The 21734-nt window shown below is 27.8% G+C and overlaps 1 protein-coding gene across 1 annotated transcript in view; it reads right to left on the bottom strand.

The window, feature by feature from the left end:
• LOC123557779 (protein jagged-1-like) overlaps nt 1-21105 on the bottom strand; it is a 31704-nt gene extending 10599 nt beyond the window's left edge. The window contains exon 1 of the mRNA XM_045349466.2: nt 20950-21105. Within this exon, the coding sequence (XP_045205401.2) occupies nt 20950-21007 (58 nt within the window). The 5' untranslated portion in view covers nt 21008-21105. The remainder of the gene's footprint in view (nt 1-20949) is intronic.
• Between the last annotated feature and the right edge of the window lie 629 nt (nt 21106-21734).

Raw genomic sequence — 21734 nt, 5'->3', positions numbered from 1 at the left:
ATCAAATGTTCATTTATTATGGAAAAATCCTTCAAACTTAACGCTTCGTCATGTTTATGCTTTACATTACACACCATCACTACATCAGTAGACTGCATAGATGTATAAAGTAGACATGTTCAGCACTTGGCAGATTTTTTAAAAGTTTTAGTGTAAGATTTAAAGTTAGCATGTCAACTTTCTCGACTCAAATTAATTTGGAAAACGAAATGGTATTTTTGTAAATGTTGTTTGCCTATCATTTTCAGTGATTAAATCGCGGCGTGTAAACTTACTTTGAGTCAAATACGCGTAATAATACAATAATACGGAACGTCAATGCAGTCGCGTATCAAGAGAGGTAGCACTTATTACAAGTTAAAGTAAAGTTAGGTTGAAAAATGATATTTTTAATAAAAAAGCAGATGAAAAGATTTCATAAATCTCGGACCTTTCGATTTCGGCCAAAATTGATTCGTGATCCATAATTTGCTTACGTTGGACCCGCAACAGCATATTCAAAACGTTCACCAACAGCGCGTGCTCACGAGAATCTCCTTGTTTGTACACGTTTTTTCCCTGTTTGTGCATGCCCGAAATCGGCAAAAAACAAAGATTTTACGCAAGAATATGTGCTGTTATCTCGCCTCCTACAATATTCCTGCATTTCGATTGATCAACAGACGTCACGTGGAGACAGGATATATTCCATATCCTGCTAGTACATTACAGATATGAATTTTGATTAAAAACAAAATGGCTGCCGCATCGCTAGGGTAATTAAAACAAGTCAGATTAAGCTATAGATATCATTTCCGAGATAAAAAAATAGTGTTTTCTTGCCACTCTTATTTTTCCTATCTAATTTAGGTTCGTGAAGTGAGTGGAAATATTTAGAAGAACAGTAACTCTGTATGGCACGGCCGCGATTGACCTTGACCGTTGACAGGTTGAAATGTTGTTTTTTAGTAAAAACATCGAAAAGCAAAGGAATTAACACATTTGTAAGACAGCAGTTTGTTGTAGGATCATTTAATCTACCTGCAAGTTAAAGGAATTAACAGGAAACCGGACTAAAGCGGAGGTTTTAAGACATTTCTGACATAATCTAATCTGATGATTTTTCGAAAGGATGGAACGTAAAAGTTTTTCAAAACCAGTTCATAACCTGTATAAATGAGCTTCTGTGTTTTGTGATTCTGTCAAAATACAGTTCATTTTTCATTTTATGGCTGGTGTTAATCAACTATAATCAAAGCATGAAAATCTGGAAAAATTTCAGGATTCCAGTCTGCACTGTAAGTAGCTTTATTAATATAAATATTGTGTCAATCAGTATAGCGAGGATGTAAAAGGTAGTCAGCTCTCGCCTGATATGGATTTCGACGGCGTATATCCCGTATCCTGTCACCAACAAGCAGTGTTACTAATATTATTATCTTCAGAGGATTTTGCTAGAAGTAGTATATAAAATAAGGTTTCTGGGCCAGTTATGAAATTTATTTTTTTTTAAAAATATAATTTATAAAAATTAACATTTTTTGTTAATTATATTTTTTTAAACAACTTTTTAAATTAGAACGTTTATTTTTTTAAAACAACTTTTCAAATTAGAGCGTTTATATTTTTTAAAATTAGAACGTTTATTTTTTTAAACAACTTTTTAAATTAGAACGTTTATTTTTTTAAACAACTTTTTAAATTAGAACGTTTATTTTTTTAAAACAATTTTTTAAATTAGAACATATATTTTTTAAAACAAATTTTTTAATTTAAAATCAACAACTTTTTATAAATTTTTTTTTTTTTTAAAAAACAACAATTTAAAACTTATTAAAATAATTTATAATTGTTTGTTCATTTACTCTTTGATTATTAACTTTTAGTATTTTATACAATAACTCATACAACGGTACTTTATTTTGTAACATTTTAATGAAAAATAAACAATAATATCCACAGAGCGCACTTGTTTTGTCTTGATATTGAACATTGTTGTATTTTATATTTGGTAAATATTTAATTACCTCCTTAGGTGGAGGAAGCCCAAATGGATCGAAATACATATTATTTAAATAACAAACCCAATGTGTTCCAGGTCCAACAGAGTCATCTAAATTGATTATTCCACACTCGTCATTTATTTTTAATTTTAGTAAATTATTTCTACTAAATACACCCCTAAAGTTTTTAATTTTTAATTGTTTTACCCATTGTTCTATTTCAAAGTTAGAAATTGGTTTGTTTATAAATTTTATTTTTTTTTACTATAGGAATTCGCCTGTAAGGTCTTCTCTGAGAATCAACTTGTATACCCCGACCATGTCCTTTTCCACTTAACCAAGATGTAATCAAAGGTAATCCTAGACTAGCAGCCAACATACCTAAAAACCCACCGTCTTGTTTCTGTTTTTGTGTTAATTTAATCACTCCATAGCCTAATAGTTGCCTTTTTTGATTAGGTGTAATATATGGTATTATCATATTTCTCTTATTATTAGCTACCGAAATCATACCATTTCCAAGTAACTTACTAACACCGGTACTAGCCAGTCCAGAGAGAGCTCTGATGCCCAGAGGAGCTAATATTTTTGGAGCTATTTTTGCTACCATTGGAAGAATTGTTTTTCCTAACAAACCAGCTAAAGCTGCTAAAAATCCACCATTTTGACCTTGACTGGACATCTGTTTTTTTTTGAAATTTTAATTTCTAACCCCTTCTTATTTCTAATAGACTTTTCAATTTGATTAATTTGTGTTTTTGTTAAAAGTAAAGGGAAGTTTCCACGTAATTGTTCATGTTTTAATCTAAAATTATATGGAGTTTTATTATTATAAGCTTGTGCTAAACTTTTCTTTTGTCCATCTGTTAGGTTAACTTTATATTCAATATAATTCGATGACATTATATACTTTATATTTATTTTAATTTAATTTTATTTAAAATTTATTTTATTTAAACAATAACAAGTTCATTTCCAATAGTATTTATTTCAACTGTTTCCTCATACAATACAATTGCGTAAATACGATATCTTGCAGTGGGAAGTGTATTTATTTTAATTGTTAATGTAATTTGTTTAGGATCTTCTGTTATTACTTCCTTTTTATATTCTAAGTTAAAATGAATAAATCCATACAAACTTTGAAAATTAAATCTATTTAAGAGACTTCCAGTAGTTTTGTTATTTTGTTTATAATAATAATTAATTACATCGTCGTATATTCTTGATATACTTGTGTCTTCTGTTTCTGGATAAAAAAAAACACCATTACCAACTTCAAGACGACAAGAACTCAAAGTGCAATCATTATCTAATGCATTAAGTTTAAATGTATCTAATAAAAGTGGATTCATTTCTTGATTATTACTTTGTCAGGTCGTTGTGAATAAACAAATACATGTTGTGGTTTTGTTACACCAGCCGTTATTCTAAAAGTTGTATTAATCTGTTGTGTATCAGTTGATTGTGTTACCATTTCCCGAAGGTATGACCATCTTGCTTTTGTAAATCTTTCAGAAATTAGATTAAGTCCAAATTCATTGGAAATTAAACGTGGAACCCATAGAATTAATTTTGTTACAATTACCCTACCTGGGTCTCCGCCAGCTCTAAAAATTAATTCATCATCATCTGTCAACTGCAGTGTTATTTGAATTTGACTTGGAGGTATAATATTAGTTTCTAAACCCTGAAAAAATGAATAATTATTTAATGGAATCTTAACATTTACCTCTTTATTACCCAGGATTAATCCTTTTCTAAAAGCAAAACCTTTATTATCAGCAGCAGCAGCAGCAGTAGCAGTAGTATCTAAATAAATATATTCGTTTGTTCCAGTTGATTCTGCATAATCATTAGATAGTTCAACCAGATTCTTCACATTTACTACCTTATATAAATTGTTACAATCATAAACAATTTTTCCATTTTGTTTAACCACTAACTGATCAATTAATGAAGCTGCATTATTAATTAAAGCAATTTGATCTCCATCAGCATAATTATTACCGCCAAGCTTATTTACTTTAAAACTTACTTCAAAATAACCATTAAACCAATCAAAATATGAGCTTCTATCATTAATTGTAAAGTGATATCCGTTTTTCTTGTTGCTTAACATTATTTCCCAAGACAGATATTAAAGCTGTATCTAATTGAATAGGAGTTAGTTCGTATCTTTCACAATATTGTTTTGTTCTAAACATGTATATATTATATATTATTTTATTTTTTATAAATTAATCTGTTAATACGTCTACGCTGAGCTGAAGTCCCAGATCCTGACAATAATCTATTTAATCTTATATTAATATCCTCCTCCTCCTTACTATTTTTACTGTTATTCTTTTCTTTTAATTCCTTAACAATTAAATCACCAACTGCCGGAGCAGGTTTCTTTTTAAATTTTTCAACAATTTTATTAGCAGCTAAATTTCCAACTTCCGTTCCAATCTTTTTTGTTCCACTTTCAAGTGCTGCTTTTCCTGCTGTTTCCAAAGCTTTTTTCCAGCTGTGCTAATTGAAGATGCAACTCCACTTGAAAACAATTTCGTTAAAGTGTCAAAGATACCTGGTCAGCGTATAATTTCTTTTCCCGTGTGAGCATCAACATAAATAAATATTCCTTTATTTTTGTCATAAACTTTCTTGTACATTTTATAAAACTAAAATTTATATTTCTTTTAAAATTAGTGTAAAACTTGTTTCAACCTCATTAAAATTAATTATTCTACCAAATACATCTGTAATATATATTCTAATTGAATTTATAATATATTTATTAATTTCAGAATATCCAACTCTTTGTGGTTCTTTTGTAAATTGTTAAGCTCTTGTTAAATCTGCAGTACTTAAAGCATAGATAATATCACTGAAATTACCATCAACAAGTGAATTATCAATAAGATCACAATGAATATAAATTGTATCCACAGAGTTAGTTATATTTGGTGTTGTAGTTCCCCATTCAGTATTTCTCAATGTTTTTTTCTCAAATCCAAGCAATGTATGAAAATTTGACTTTCTTAAATCCAACATAAAATTATCTTTAATTGAAATCAAAATCTTAAAACTACTTAAATCAAATTCAAAACTTACTGGAGCAATGTCTGATTTATCAAATTCATAATCATCATTACTTATTAATGTTTCCCTTATGTAATTATTAATATCAGTGTAACTGTAAGAACCATTTGTAAATATAATATCTTTCCAATCCTTACCATTATTATAACGAATTCTTTTATTATCATATTCATCACTAATATTATGCCAAGAATAAGTCATAGTGTTAATACTATCCAAACCAACAGCATAAGTTTTATTTTTATCTAAGATTAAAGAACGACTAAATCTGATTGTAAAATCACTCGGTTTATTTTTATCATCTTTAACTGTTTCAGAACTTAATACTATTTTTTGTTCCATTTATATATTCAAGAAAAATATTTTTTATATAACATTTCATGTTGTTTTGGTAAGATTGAATTCATTTTTAATAATTGATCTATTACCATTATACCTTTATTTTTTAATCATTCGTTATTGTTTCCTGCGTCAATTGAACCACAAATTAACTCCAAATCATTAACCAATTCTTCTGGATTACATGGACAGCCGCCATAACCTTGTCCCCTAATTATTTTTTTTTTAAATTTCATAGATCTTTTGTTGATAGGCAATCCTGATTTTTCTGTTAATTTCTTAAATATTTTTATTGAATGAATTGAATGTTTTTTATTATTGTTATATCTTTTATTAATCAAATCAATTAAATCATTATCTACTTTAGTATTAATTACTTCCTTTCCAGTTATTCTATTCTTGGCGATTAATTTGTTTTGACCATAAAGTTTGTTTAAATTAATAAATAAATTACCATAATGGCCGCTTGGCGAAACTTTATAATATCTTTTTCCTTGCCCAACCGTGTGAGCCAAACTAAGAATATTTTTAACTGGAATTTATACCTTATGAGTTCAGACCGATCATTTTCTAACTTTTTCTTTTCTGCTTTATCTTTTGATTTCTTTTTGCTAACTATTAAACCGTTTAACCTTTGAACATCTGAAACAACATCTTGTATTATTTCTTCAAAATCTTCTCTATCCATTTTATCTCTATCATCATTATCTAAATTAAAAAAATAAGATACTTCCTCCGGGGTTTTATACCCATATTTTTTTATAACATTAACATCTAAACCAGCATTTAAATTTGGTGTGATTGGGTTTTTTTTTCTTTTTAATCTTTCAACGTAATCTTTAAGTTCATCTTCATCAATTGGATCCAGCATCTTACCCCTCCTAGATTCTTTAAGATATAAAATAACAAACCCGTCTTCCATTTCGTCTAGACCATAATTTCTATTTAAATAATTAATCTCTTTTTCTGATAAACCTTTAAGCTCTTTATTCGTCATTTTTTTTTCTAGTGGCATCGGTCTTGTTAGTCTTTCTATATATTCTTCTGTAGGTATGAGTCTAACAGACCTGTCCATCTGGAACACCGGCCGTTTATAGTTTTCTTTTTCTTCTGTTGGTAATTTTTCATACTCTTCTTCACTCATTATTCGGTCTGTCGGCGGCGGCCGATCCAATGACGGCGGTTCTGCATAATCTTCTAATTCATCTCCTATTGGTTTTAAACCTTGTTCTTTTCTTATTCTATTTTCATAATCTTCCAATATTTTTTTCAAGATTTTCAACATGTTCAGAGGAGTCCTGTAACGATGGTTGCCGTCATTGGAACAACTGCGGTAAACCCCGATATGTTTCTATGTCTTTTATTTCATCACCTAGTAATGCTAATTGTTGTTTTATTTCAGGTAATGCTTTTAACTGTCTTGATAATTTTTCTTTTTGACTTTCTATTCCTTCAGTAATTGGTTTATAAATTTCAATGTACATATCACGATTTGTAGCTTTTTCTAATTTTTTCTTTCATTATTTCTTCTCTAAGAGCCCTCATCTTTTGCCCGACTAAGTTTTTTCTTATTTTCATTTCATTAAGTTTTGATTGCATTTATATAATAATGTAAGATAATGTAAATAATGTATTATTATATATAAATGGAAATTCCAAATTATGATAAAAAAGTAATAAATCCAATAACTTTAAACAACTTTATCCTTTTATGTCAGATTCATGTTTTAGAATGTTAATATGTGGATCTTCTGGATCTGGAAAAACAAATACATTAATGCATATGATACGTAAACCTCTTATATATTATGATAAATTATACTTATATGCTAAAAACCTAGAACAATCTAAATATCAGGATTTAATTAAACTTTTTAATGAAATTGCAGAAAAAAATAAAATAGATCCAAACGAAATACTTGAATATTCAGCTGATTCTGGCCAAATTGAACCCTGTGAAAATATTGAACCAGAAAACCAAAAAGTAGTAATATTTGATGATTTTGTATGTCAAGATAAAAAGGTTCAGAACGAAATAACAAAATACGTCATTCAAGGACGTCACAAAAACTGTTGTGTTATTTATTTAAGTCAGTCTTACTATAAAGTACCAAAAGATATTCGGATTAACTGTTCACATTATATTTTATTTGAAAGTCCAAGTAAACGAGAAAATGATATGATTTGTAATGAACAAAATATTAACCCTAACTCTTTTGCTAATGCAACAAATCAAAAATATGATTTCTTATATATTGACAAACCAAGGAAGTTTTTAAGAAAAAACTTTACAGGAATTATATAGATGGGAGTTTTTAATGATGTAGAACAAATTAATCAACCTGACAGTATAAGTAAAGTTAAATTTGATATTGATTTAAGTGATTATGCTACTAAAAAACAATTCAAAAAACTTAAAAAAGAATCGGAATCATATCTTCACAGAAATAAGGAACTTGATAACACAATGAATAGAGCATTAGATATGGGAGGTAATGAAATTATCAATCTAGGAGATCTAGATAAACCCAACGATGCAGTTTCAAGACGATTTGTGTTTAAAAAAATTCAAAGTGTGATAGATGATTATAATCTTAAAGATATAAAAAGTATAAAACAAACATTAGAAACAGAAGCAAAAAATATTGAAGAATTAACAAAAGATTTTAAAAATAATTCATTATTAATAGTTCAATCACAAGATAAAATTGAAAAAGAAATGAAAGCTATGGTTGATTCTATTAAAGAACTTGAAGAGAAATCTGATTTGACAGACGAAAACATAAAAGAAGTATTTCGAGTCAATTTAAACATTTTATTCACTCAAATTCAAGAATTAAAAGATAGTATGATTAAACATGAAGAACTGAAAGACAAGATTATTGAAGCCGAGAAAAAGTTACAAAATATGTATCAGTTAGAAATCAGAACAGAAATAAATAAACTAAATACTGAAACTGAAAATAAGCATAAAGATTTATTAGTATTAATTTCAAATAAACTTGCAGAATATAAATCTGAACTGGAAAAAGCCGCTTCACAAAGAGGTGATGATCACAACACAGCATTAGATAACCTTAAAGAAGAGCTTAATTCTAAAATAGATGTGTTTAGAAAACAAATTTGAATTTGGATTAGTACTGTTGATACACGCCACAATTTAAAGTATGCAGACTTAAGTAATATTATAAAAAAATTACAAGAAGATATAACACAGTTTAATGTTTAAGTTGAAGAACATAAAAATGAACTGGACCTTGTAGTTAAAAAGTCAACTAAACAAGGAGAAGCAATTAATATAATTAATGATCGGCTAGAAAATTTTAAGAAACAACTCCGGATCTTGATTAGTACTGTTGACACACGTCATAATTTAAAGTACGCGGAATTAAGTACACTTACAGAAATATTACAAAAAGATATCTACGAGTTTATAGATAAAATTAAAAAAATAATAAATGATCTGGACTCTGTAGTTGAAATATCAACTAAACAAGGAGAATCAATTACTGCTAATACCCAAGCAATTTCTACTAATGCTCAATCAATTTCTACCAATACTGAAGCAATTAATATAATTAATGATCAGCTGGATGTATATGATAAACAAGGCGTTGTTTTTGAAAAAAGAATAGACAATATATATCATGAAAATAAAAGTTCTGGTGAAGCTACAACAAAACGAGTTGATGATTTAGCTGAAGTAATTCTCGAACATGAAAATAAATTTACAGAATATAAATCTGAACTGGAAAAAGTAAAACGTGAAGTGTTTCTTTTTGAATATAACAGTGGTCTTAATTTTGGAGAACCAATACATTCATATATAAAAATGAAAAAGTATTTTGATCGCCACGGTGTCTGGATATATTCATTATATGAAAATGTAATTAATAATGATGCGGGCTATTTTGGTGCATTTAATTTGAATCCTGGTAATGACGTAGATTATAAAGATTTTATAAACACAAACCAAGAATATAAACTAGCTGTACCGGATGTGCTATTAAAAAATGTGTTTTCAACCAAAAAGGCTGGAATTTATATAATAGATATTAGGTTTTATTTAACGACGTTTTTTGGTCAGACGGAAAAATGTCAAATATCACATTTTCTTTTTAGGTGGTGGCAAGATGGTTTTACAGGTAAATTTCCCGGTGGGAGTGTAAATATAACACCCGAGATAGTTGAAAGAAATCCCCCCTAAGCATTTTATGTAGTTATCAAAAAAAATTAAAATTTATTTATCAGAAAATACAATGTTTGACATTCATCCTTATGACGATTCATCATCTACAGAAGTATCATTTGTTCTTATGAAGGAGAGTCATGTCAAATTCTACATATTGGAGGAATATATAAATTATAAAGAAAGTAAACTTTTGAATTAAAAACTTTAATTAATTACTGTATTTTTATTTAACTAGAATAATTAATATAATGGGAATATTTAATAATATAAATGAAAAAGTAAGTAAAATAGAAAGACAAATAATAAGAAAACCTCCATTGTTCTTAACATGCTATACCGAAGATACTGATAGTGGATTATTTCAATGGAAAACTGTAAATGCTAGTCCTGGTTTAGTTCAAAATGGTAATAATGTAAGAATTAATTTTAATTGTATTTTAATTATTCTTGTTGATGCAATTAAATTAGATAAAGGAGAAGCTGAATTACAACTAAAAAATAAAGAAAATGTAATTCTTCAAAGTTACAATGCAAACACAAAGAGAAAAAATGAACCTATTTCTATTTATTATGCTAATAAATTTAACATGAATGATGTTATTTATATTAATTCTTTAAACGTTAAAAATATTCAATTAACAATTTATGGTTCTATTATTTAAGTAGAAACTTATGTTTCTTCTAAAACAATTATAAAAAATCACATCATAAAGACGTTTTAAAAAATAAGAAACTATGTTCTTTCTAAAATTAAAATTAAATCATAAAGATGCTTAAAAAATCAAAAATCACATCATAAAGATGTTTTAAAAAATAAGAAACTATGTTCTTTCTAAAATTAAAATTAAATCATAAAGATGCTTAAAAAATCAAAAATCACATCATAAAGATGCTTAAAAAATAAGAAACTATGTTCTTTCTAAAATCACATCATAAAGATGCTTAAACAATTACATCATAATGATGTATAAATCTTTTTTTTATTTGTAGGCTTGGGTAGTAATCCCATCCTTAAACCCCCAACTGCCATATAAAAGCCACAAGATGGTGCCGGGGCAGGTTTTTATATAAATTATGCATGTTTCACATCAGAGAGTCCTTTTTCAAAATTTTAAATAAACCACTGAATAAAAAGTTATGAAAAATTGCATAAATACACATTGAAATATTCTTTATCAATTGGTGTTTTTATTTTTTAAAACAAAAAATGTTGAAGTATAGTTTCAAAAAATTATTTAAACCTAACTGCCAAAAATTTGAATTTGCCGGGAGGAGCTAATGAGGTCATGAACCCTAGAGGAACAGAGAATGTAAACAATTCCCACATGGTTAATTTTATCAACAAACCTGATCGTCAGAAGGCTTCGTATCAATGGAATTAACACCTAGCTAGAGTGCATTGCAAAACTACTCCAGAAAGTAATTTTGAATTTTTAAACCAAATAGAATATCATAGTCATTTCTACAGTTATATTTTTATATGTCATATCATAAAAATGTTTTAAAGAAAATAAAAAAATAGGAAACTACTAATTACAGACATACAGTGATAAATATAATTTCAAATAGCTTATCATTTTTATTAGTCCTTATCACAGCAACACTTGCTAATTTGTGTGTATTGTTCTGCATCCCAGACTTAAAGTTTATTATTTCTACATTTATTGCTAGGTTATCTTAATTAATGGAGCAGCCAGCAATGACAGAATTTTAGTTTAATGAATGTTTGATTTTGAGTTTCATTGTTAAATTTACATAAACAAGATTAAAAATCAGGAATGCTAGTCTTGACTCAATTTTTCATAGGATTGATACTGATATGGTTGCACAATATGGATAATAATAGTTTTTTACCATCAAAACATGCAAACTAGTTCAAATTTCTTATTCAACTGACCATTGTTTACATTTGCCTGTGAATCATTTAAAGTGAGCTATTTTTAGCTAACAGACAGCCTAGAGTAGCCTTGTTATTTGATAGGCTCCTCCTACAAAACTTACTGCCAGGGTAGTAAAAGTTGGGGCTTTAAGAATAAATCTTTTATCGTCATAACATGATAACGACGTTTTATTTATAACATAACTAGAAACATTATGTTTTTTCGATCTTATTACTTTTAATTTATGCATACTTTGTGTTGAGTTAAACAAAGTATCTTTGTAATCTTTATGAACTATTGTCTTCTTGACAACACTCTTTTTTATTCCTTTACATTTTTTAACATTAACATCATTCTCTAATAAATATGAATACATTTTACTTCTTAAACCGACAAATTCAGTTATTGGAATGCCGGCAGCTTCATCTTTGAATTTCCCAATTACCTTTTTATTATCATTAAAATAAAATTTTAAATTACTTTCGTAATCACTATTATCAAATAATTCTTTATCTTTATAAAAGTCTTTATACACACCTTTAGTTTTAATTTCAAAACATAATGAATCTGTATCAGTAAATAATAACTTTGCTGAATCCTCGTACTTTTCTTTGATGTAATTATAATGGAAATCATACATTAAATATTTTGATAAATCTAAAATGCACATTCCAACGTAACAAGGTCTATTTAATAATGAACTTTCTTTTATTCTATGAATCCCAAAAAGATTCTCGTTAAATTTTGTTGCACTAACAAATGATGGTTTGGCAACATGTTTTAATAAAATATTTTCGTTATGAGTTAATTTAATATTAACTCTTTTTCTTAAATTCCCCATCGTTTTACCAATGACGGAGTTATTCATTAATTTGAAAAAGTCTTTTTCGAATGAATTCTTTGCCTCAGATCTTTTCTGGGTATTGAAGTCTATATATTTTTCCAACCAAGGAGATTCGTCAAAGGTTAATACTCTATGAATTTTAGATACTTTTAATCCTAACTGAGTATACAGTTCAAGATTTCTATAATGAACTACATAATTCTTCTTTTTCTTCAAAGTTGGAACTATTTTTTTTACATCACTATTTCCAATTTTAAATTTTTCTTTAATATTTTTACTGTAATTAGATAACCATTCGTCTGGTATTTTAATTTTTTCAGGAGCTAAGGGATAATCACTATGGGTTTCACATAATTCTTCTGGATAGTCAAGATCACATTCAACTATAAAATTAGTTTTTCCTTTTGATATTAATTTCTTAAATTGTTTTTCTGTTATAAATTTAAAATTTCCTGTGGGTAAAGACTGAGACATTGCCCAACCATATAGATTATTAGCATCTAAATATGTAATATACTTACTTTCTTCTTTTGAATTATAATCTTTCATATACTTATTATTTGCTTTGTTATATCTGTTTGAAATATAGCTGATTCCTCCTTTTAAACCCTTTTCAATAAAAGGTATTTATCAATATCTGTTATTAAATCTAATTTTATTTTTGTCATTTTTAACATTGCATCCCAGACTAACCCAGGACTACTAAAATAATGAAATGGATCTAACTTATAATACGATAAACATATTTTTCTAAAGTTTTCAAATACATCTGTTAGAAGTAGTACGTCAGTTTTTAAATATAGATCATGGTAATCTCCCATCGTCTTAATTCTTAATTTATTCCAGATATTTTTAGCATGTCCATATTCATTATCAGAAATATTAATTTTATTTAACACAGAATAAAAGTCTTCTTTTGGTGGTAATTTAGTTTCTTTAAATTTCTCGAATGAATCCATGTAATCATATGGATAAACACCTTTTACTTTTAATAAATCAAGTTTACTTTTAGGAAATTCTTGGGATAAATAATTAAATTCTGGAATATTTTTTGTTAAGTTATGTAATGACTGTGACATAAATTGAAATGAATCAATAAAGACAAAGTCAGAAATCATAAACGCCATGTATTTTTCCATATTGTTTGGAATGATGTTAATTTCTTTTTTGAATTTTCCTACTTGCTGCATAATAAAGTGAGAATCATAACCTCTTAAATTATGAAAAACAACAGGAATTTTATGTGTTAGTCTAAAATTAATATTACATTCTGAGTGAGCGCTTCCTCTGAATTTTCCTGTTATATGACAATGGTCTCTTACTGGTACTTCGCCTTCTGTATATTCTTTTTGGCATATATGACAAAATTTCTGTTTCTTATATTCGGTTTCGTCTTTTTTAGACATTCTTAATTCTTTGTTAAATTTATTTTTAAATATTTCTTTACAATATTCCTCTTCCTCAAGCATTTTTTCTATAAACTTATAAACTGCGTCGGGTCCTCTGTAAATTTTTACTTCTTTAGTATAAGAGGAGTCGTAACAACAAACAACTTTGTAACCATAACCACAATCTATGTGTTTTTGGTATTCCTCAGTAAATGAAGATTCTGGATTTGGTTGTGCGCTTGAAACTTTTTTAGCTATTGCTTCAAAATCAGCATAGATAACAAAGGGTACTTCTAAACCTTTATGATAATTTTTAAATTCTACTTTACTACCTACTGGTGGCATTTTAACACCCTGAACACCATTAATAGCTAAACAGTTTTCAACATGTTCTTTTAATATTCTTTCATTTGTAAAATTCTGTAAACATGATTTGCAAAAATGTTTTTTATTTTTACATTTTGTTTTTTTAAACATTAATCGGTTAAAATCTTTTATCCAAACATAATGTGATTTTTTATCATTATTAATTAACAACATATCACATCTTTCAGAATAATGATAATTTGATATATACAATGGATAAACTCCATCGGGTTCTTCGTAACCAAGTGCATTAAATGAAATGCCATTTAAAACTTCTATTTTCGGTATTTGGTTTAATGTAACAGGAAACTTTATTCTAAGTTTTTCTATGTGTTTTTTATAATTTGAAACTCTTTCAGAATGTTTTTTAACAGGAACCTTATATGCTAAATGACACCACCTAAAACATTCATTGTCATTATTTTTTATATTTATTAATCCTTTCTTTGGATTTTGTAATAATTTTGGTAATTCTAAATAACTTGAAGCAGTTAAAGGATTATATTTATATCTGTTTATATAATGAGAATCAACTGACTCTATCCTCCAACCACTTCCTTCTGAAATCCAGTTGCCAATTCTGTTTATTATTTCATCAAAAGCTTGACGTAAAGTTTTTTTTTATTTCGTTTATGTTGATAACTTCTAAAGCCTTTGATTGGAAATAGGCTGATTTATATATTGTATCAGCCTTATCCATTTTTTAAAAGGTTATTTTTAAAACAACGTTTATTTTTATACCTTTTAATTTTTTAAGCTCATTTTTAAGAATACCATAAGAGTCATTTATAGTTAAATATAATTGATTCTTTGGGTCTTGTCTATATGTAATTTTTATTTTAAAATTTTTAATATATCTATTTTTATTATCTGGTAATTTCTTCATGGTATATTATATGTTTAGAAAAAAAACCTTAGGACCAAACGCACCCTCGGTAAAAACTTATATATATTTCAATTTATATTTTTCTCCATCGTTTTTTGATCTTCCAAGTTTTGCCCTACCTCTACCTTCACAACAATTTGATATCGTTCTAGTATGAATATTAAGATTTTTAGCTGTTTGATAAATAGTTTTATATATTTTTTCCTCATTTGTATTACAATTTATTGCACTAACTTTTCTAGGATTGTTTCGATAATTATTTGGTATGGGACAATCACATAACCTTTCAGTATTTTTTTCTTCAGCTAATATACAACCACAATCCCATTCAAATAAATTCCTTTCTAATAGAGAAGGATCTATAACATTTTGTAATTTTTCAATGATATGGTTTTTACATTCATCAACGGCTATTTTATTAAGTTTTGATTTAATAACATTTCTTCTTTTAAGAATTTTTTCATATGAATTTTTATCTGGATTTGTTATTTCCCCTAAAACACTAGATAATTTTAACATAACCATTCTATCTACTTTTCTATTAACCATTTATATAATACTTATAGAAAAAATCTTTACACAAAAAACGCACCTAAAGAACATTTAAAAAATGAGTAATATTATCTATATCTTTTGAATAAGATTTCAAAGTTATTCTTTCTAAATTATTATCAATTGTTAAAATTTTAAAACCTTTTTGGGACATTCTGTTTAACCATTCTTCGTGTAATTTATGTAGTTTTTCTAAATAATATAAACGGACTTCATTTTCTTCGGTTCTGTTTCTTTTTTGAAGTCTCCGAAAACATATTTTAGGATCTGTTTTAACATAAACAAATGCATCGATCGGGTTTTTTCCATGTATTTTAATAATATTATCAGTTAAGAAAAGATTGTATACTGCCCATTCGGCGTTATTTATAACACTTCTGTTGTAATATTGTTTTGTAAAAATTTTGCTGTTGGTCAAATAACATCGTTCAAGAAAAGAAACGCCGTCAATTTATTTTAGCAGAATTTAACATTTTAATGTGACTATTCAAAGTTACTAATTGAAAAGGAAAAGAATATTTTGGAGGTTCTTTGGCAGCAAGTTCAAAAAGATTATATGAATTTCCGCACGGGTCTGTATCATTTTGCCACTCATGGATCGGTTCTGGAATTATATTTAAATTAGGATTATATCCTTTGATAATGTCTAAAAACGTACTTTTTCCTGATGCAATATTAACTTCAACTGATATAATTTTTCTCATTTATATAAAATACTTATAACAAAATCTTTAATTAAAGTTAATTTTACTCTTCTTCTTTTTTACTTTTATATCCGTTAAGTTTAAATTCTTTCATATATCTTTCAAAGGGTATTAAATAATTTTTTTCTTTCTGCATTTCTAACAGTATTATAAAAATATCTTGAATAACTTTTTTCTCTTCTTCTTTTCTAGGATCATTAGGGTTATGAACAGCTAAAGCCGCAATCCGTGCTTTTGTTATGAGTTGTTTTATTTTGTGGTGATGTAATTTTAAAATAGCTTTCTTGTCGTTAAGTTTTAGTCTATTAATAAATATGGTAATTACTGATGGAGCAACACCAACAGCTGCTACAAATATAGGAATAGCTGGAACAAGTGCTAATGCAGCTGAACAACTAAAGATATTTGTTGTAATATATAACCCAGTACTTACTCTCCCACAAAATTTATAACTTTTTCTGTAAGCAGCGGCTATTTTAGTTAGGTGAATAATTAATTGATCAATTGTTTCTATTCCATTATTAGAAAAGAAATTGAATTTTTATTACTCATTTATATAATATATTTTTCAATTTAAATTTCTTCCAATTCACTAAATGGAACCCAGCTATTAAATTTTTCATTGTAACCTTTCCATTTTACTAAAGCTTGTTTTTTCTTATAGTCTCGTCTGATAACTTTTTCTATTCTAAAAACTTCTTGTGTAGTAGGTAAAAGTTCTTGTTCGTAAAATGAACCTTGAACTATTTCATTATTTAAATCTTTAATAGAGTATGTTCTTGGATTTGTATTATTAATTTTATAAATTATAAATATTTCCTCTGTCCAGTTTGGTGTATATCCTTTTTCAAAATGTCTTTTTAGTTTGCTTAAACGAACTCGATCACCAATTTTAAATTTTGCTTTGCTCTTTGGTACCTTTAAATTACCATATAAGTTAAAGTAAACAGTACCTTTATTTAAGTTTTTACTGGCTTTGGTTGGTGTCATTTTTATGCTAGAATGTTTTGTTTTGTTATATTTATCAACCATTTCCTGTAAATTATCTATATATAAGTATTATTTGCTGTAAAATATTTCCACATTATTCTTTTTAAACTTCTATTTCATCTTTCGATTACTACGGCCTTTCCTTCGTTAAATGTATTATACACGTTAATTCTATTTTTATTCAAAAATGATTCAAACTTTTTATTATAAAATTCTTTTCCTTCATCCACCCATAAATTTACTGGTAATCGTCCTTCTAAAATTATTTTTTCAAATGCTTCAGTAACAGATTCTCCGGTTTTATTCTTTAATGGAATAACCCAAGCATATTTACTGAATATATCAATAACGGTTAACAAGTACTTTACTCCTTTATTATATTTTGAAAAAGCTTGCATATCAACTAAATCAGCAGACCAAGTATCATCAATATCATTGACAATCACTCTTCGTTTCCTAAATTTTCTTTTAATTGGTTTGTGTAATTCTTCTGCTAATTCATCACTCCAATTTATTTCGGGGGCAGAGTATACCCCCTTTTCCCGTTTTTTGACTTTCGTTTTTGTCCGAGACCAAGTTTGTATTTCGTTTCAATAATAGGTTTCGCAACTAAATGTTTTGCAATCTTTTCCCCAAATGTTTTTGATTTAGTTTTATTTAAGTTGGAAAGCATTTTTTTTTGTCACATGTACCTTTTTAACACCGCTGTCATAGCAAAAGTCGTGGTCCATACATACTGCGTCCAGTTCGTTGGCAGGGGGACCATTATCTAAAGGATTTCCTGGCCCACAATAATTATAACCTGGAAGTGTTAAGCCTTTTTTAGGCAACATAGGTAATATTGTTTTATGAATATCTAAATTACCTGCTTTGATGGTACTTTTAACAAATTTTGCTTTCATTTTCCCACAAGACGAACAGGTAGCTTTTATCATTTTTCTCCCATTTTTTGTTATAACATAATGGGGGTTTATATTATCAGTAAATTTTCTTTCTTTTAAACAATATATTTTATTATGTAAACTCATTTTATATAATATAATATATATTTAAATTTATATCAAGACAAAACAAGTGCGCTCTGTGGATATTATTGTTTATTTTTCATTAAAATGTTACAAGATAAAGTACCGTTGTATGAGTTATTGTATAAAATACTAAAAGTTAACAATCAAAGAGTAAATGAACAAACAATTATAAATTATTTTAATAAGTTTTAAATTGTTGTTTTTAAAAAAAATATGATTTATAAAAAAAGTTGTTGATTTTAAATTAAAAAATTTGTTTTAAAAAATATATGTTCTTATTTAAAAAGTTGTTTTATAAAAATAAAAGTTCTAATTTAAAAAGTTGCTTTAAAAAATAAACGTTCTAATTTAAAAAGTTGTTTTAAAAAAAATAAACGTTCTAATTTAAAAAGTTGTTTAAAAAAATATAATTAACAAAAAATGTTAATTTTTATAAATTATATTTAAAAAAAAAATTAAATTTCATAATTGGCCCAGAAACCTTATTTTATATACTACTGCTAGACATTGATCATTCGAGGATGCAAGCTTTTATAAGATATTTGTAAACAGACAAAACCAAGATATTACTACAATTTGCACGTACATGTCCATAATTTACATGTTTCAAAAACGAGTTTAAGGCATGCATGTAAAATCTAATGTTTTGAAACATCTTGCACTATGCAAGGTATTGCGCGATGAAATTCATTAAAATAAGCGCAATATGCAATACATATTTTTGCATAAATTTATTTAAAATAAGTAGGGTATGAAAATGTGGCTTTTGATTTGAAACATCTTGCACTATGCAAGGTATTGCGTGATGAAATTCATTAAAATAAGCGCAATATGCAATACATATTTTTGCATAAATTTATCTAAAATAAGTAGCGTATCAAAATGTTGCTTTTGATTTGAAACATCTTGCACTATGCAAGGTATTGCGTGATGAAATTCATTAAAATAAGCGCAATATGCAATACATATTTTTGCATAAATTTATCTTAAATAAGTAGCGTATCAAAATGTTGCTTTTGATTTGAAACATCTTGCACTATGCAAGGTATTGCGTGATTAAATTCATTAAAATAAGCGCAATATGCAATACATATTTTTGCATAAATTTATCTAAAATAAGTAGCGTATCAAAATGTTGCTTTTGATTTGAAACATCTTGCACTATGCAAGGTATTGCGTGATGAAATTCATTAAAATAAGCGCAATATGCAATACATATTTTTGCATAAATTTATCTAAAATAAGTAGCGTATCAAAATGTTGCTTTTTGAAACATCTTGCACTATGCAAGGTATTGCGTGATGAAATTCATTAAAATAAGCGCAATATGCAATACATATTTTTGCATAAATTTATCTAAAATAAGTAGCGTATCAAAATGTTGCTTTTGATTTGAAACATCTTGCACTATGTAAGGTATTGCGTGATGAAATTCATTAAAATAAGCGCAATATGCAATACATATTTTTGCAAAAATTTATCTAAAATAAGTAGCGTATCAAAATGTTGCTTTTTGAAACATCTTGCACTATGCAAGGTATTGCGTGATGAAATTCATTAAAATTTTATTCAAATTAAATAGCGTATCAAAATGTTGCTTCAGGGTATACCAGATATTAATTAACACAGATCTAAAAGTTTCAATACAGAACGATAAATATACTCCCAACAATTTGAAATGTAGCTACTTTAACACACTGTTCTGTAATGTATAGATTATCACATAAGACTCCAGATTAAACGTTGTTATATACTTTACTAGAAGAATTACCATATGAGCCGTGCCATGAGAAAACCAACATAGTGGGTTTGCGACCAGCATGGATCCAGACCAGCTTGCGCATCCGCGCAGTCTGGTCAGGCTCCATGCTGTTCACTTTTAAAGCCTATTGGAATTGGAGAAACTGTTAGCGAACAGCATGGATCCTGACCAGACTGCGCGGATGCGCAGGCTGGTCTGGATCCATGCTGGTCGCACACCCACTATGTTGGTTTTCTCATGGCACGGCTAATATGTTTAAAAGCTAAAAATGGTTATTTGTACATGACTTATGTAAACAAAAATACTTTACTGTGTATCAAGGTCCGCACTTTTATTTAATTTTTGCTTTCATTTATTATAAACATTATTCAATTAAGAAAGAAGCAATGATCTTGAACTTGCTCGAAATATCTTCTTCTCCTTGGTCTTACTGTAAGATACCATTTCCCTTAGTTTCGTCCTAATATATCAATTCAGACTAAACTAATTGAGATAATGCAGGATTCTTTTTCTTCTAAACGTGCATCTGTACTTGACTTTGACGAACCTGCCCATTGTATTGATATAAGAAGCTTCGTTTGATTCACTTTATCTTTATTGTCAGTTTTCTTCTAATTCTAGAACATTGACAATGACATCGCTATTGACCATACTGTCTTATTATATACTTCAAAAAGACCAAGTTTCAGTTCAACACATCACTTTCAGCATCAGTCTAGATATTGTGTGAAAACAGAGTTCGACTCTGAAGCCCAATCGCAAATACCTGGTCAATAACCAGGTCAAACCAATACTACAATACTACAGTTATCATTTTTTGTTTCTTATTCACATTTTGATATCCTTCTTTTACGCAATGTGAATTTATCTAAATGAACGGATCGTGTAAGATGAACAAATGAAATGAATCCAGCAATAAAACAAAAATAAAAGTTTGAAACAAACTTACATTGTCCAAATGTAGGAATGAAAGCCGACAAAATTAAGATGACCGTTAGCAGAGCCATTTTAGTTAAAGAAGACAGGAAGTTAAAGTGTACCCGAGAGATGTATACGTCCTTGGACACAACTGCTGTAAATATGTCTGTGCTGGTTTGTATTTGAATTCTTTTGCTGCTACTAGTACGCAGGGATATCAATAAGTGCCTGTTGAAACAAAATATCTTGATGTCAATGACGCAAATACTCGAAATCCTTGTTCAAGAGCTGTTATTGAAGTAATTTGAACTGATATCTGTTAATTTAAGATAAAAAGAATGCACGTATCGTTTTTAAACAAACAGACGGGTGACAATGTATGACATTACAATTTGAAAAATTAGTAAACAGACTGTATTTAGCCTATAGGAAGTAAATATTTTAAACGTAAAGTTAAAGTAAGTACATACGAGGGTTGATCCAAAAGTAATGTCACTGCGTCCGTGGTGCGCTTATTCATCTGAGTATAATAATAAAAATATATCAAAATGTACAAAAGTTCAATTTTGATAATATGGCAAAATATTTATTTCCGGCATTTTTCCGTTTAAAATGAACATTAATTCAAATTAATAAAACTGTCAAATGCAGCCACTGATCTTTTTCAAAATAACGCGCTGAATCATATGATTTTTTACAACGTGACATCACGTATCTCCGCCGTTTGCTGTTGACATTTTATTGACGTCATCACTCGTTGAAAATATCTATGCAGTGTTGACGCTTGTTTATGCTGAGAGCCAATACGTCGATTTC

This window comes from Mercenaria mercenaria, chromosome 5 (assembly GCF_021730395.1).
Source record: "Mercenaria mercenaria strain notata chromosome 5, MADL_Memer_1, whole genome shotgun sequence".
In the NCBI taxonomy this organism is placed as follows: Eukaryota; Metazoa; Mollusca; class Bivalvia; order Venerida; family Veneridae; genus Mercenaria; species Mercenaria mercenaria.
This window is presented reverse-complemented; position numbering and strand designations above follow the sequence as displayed.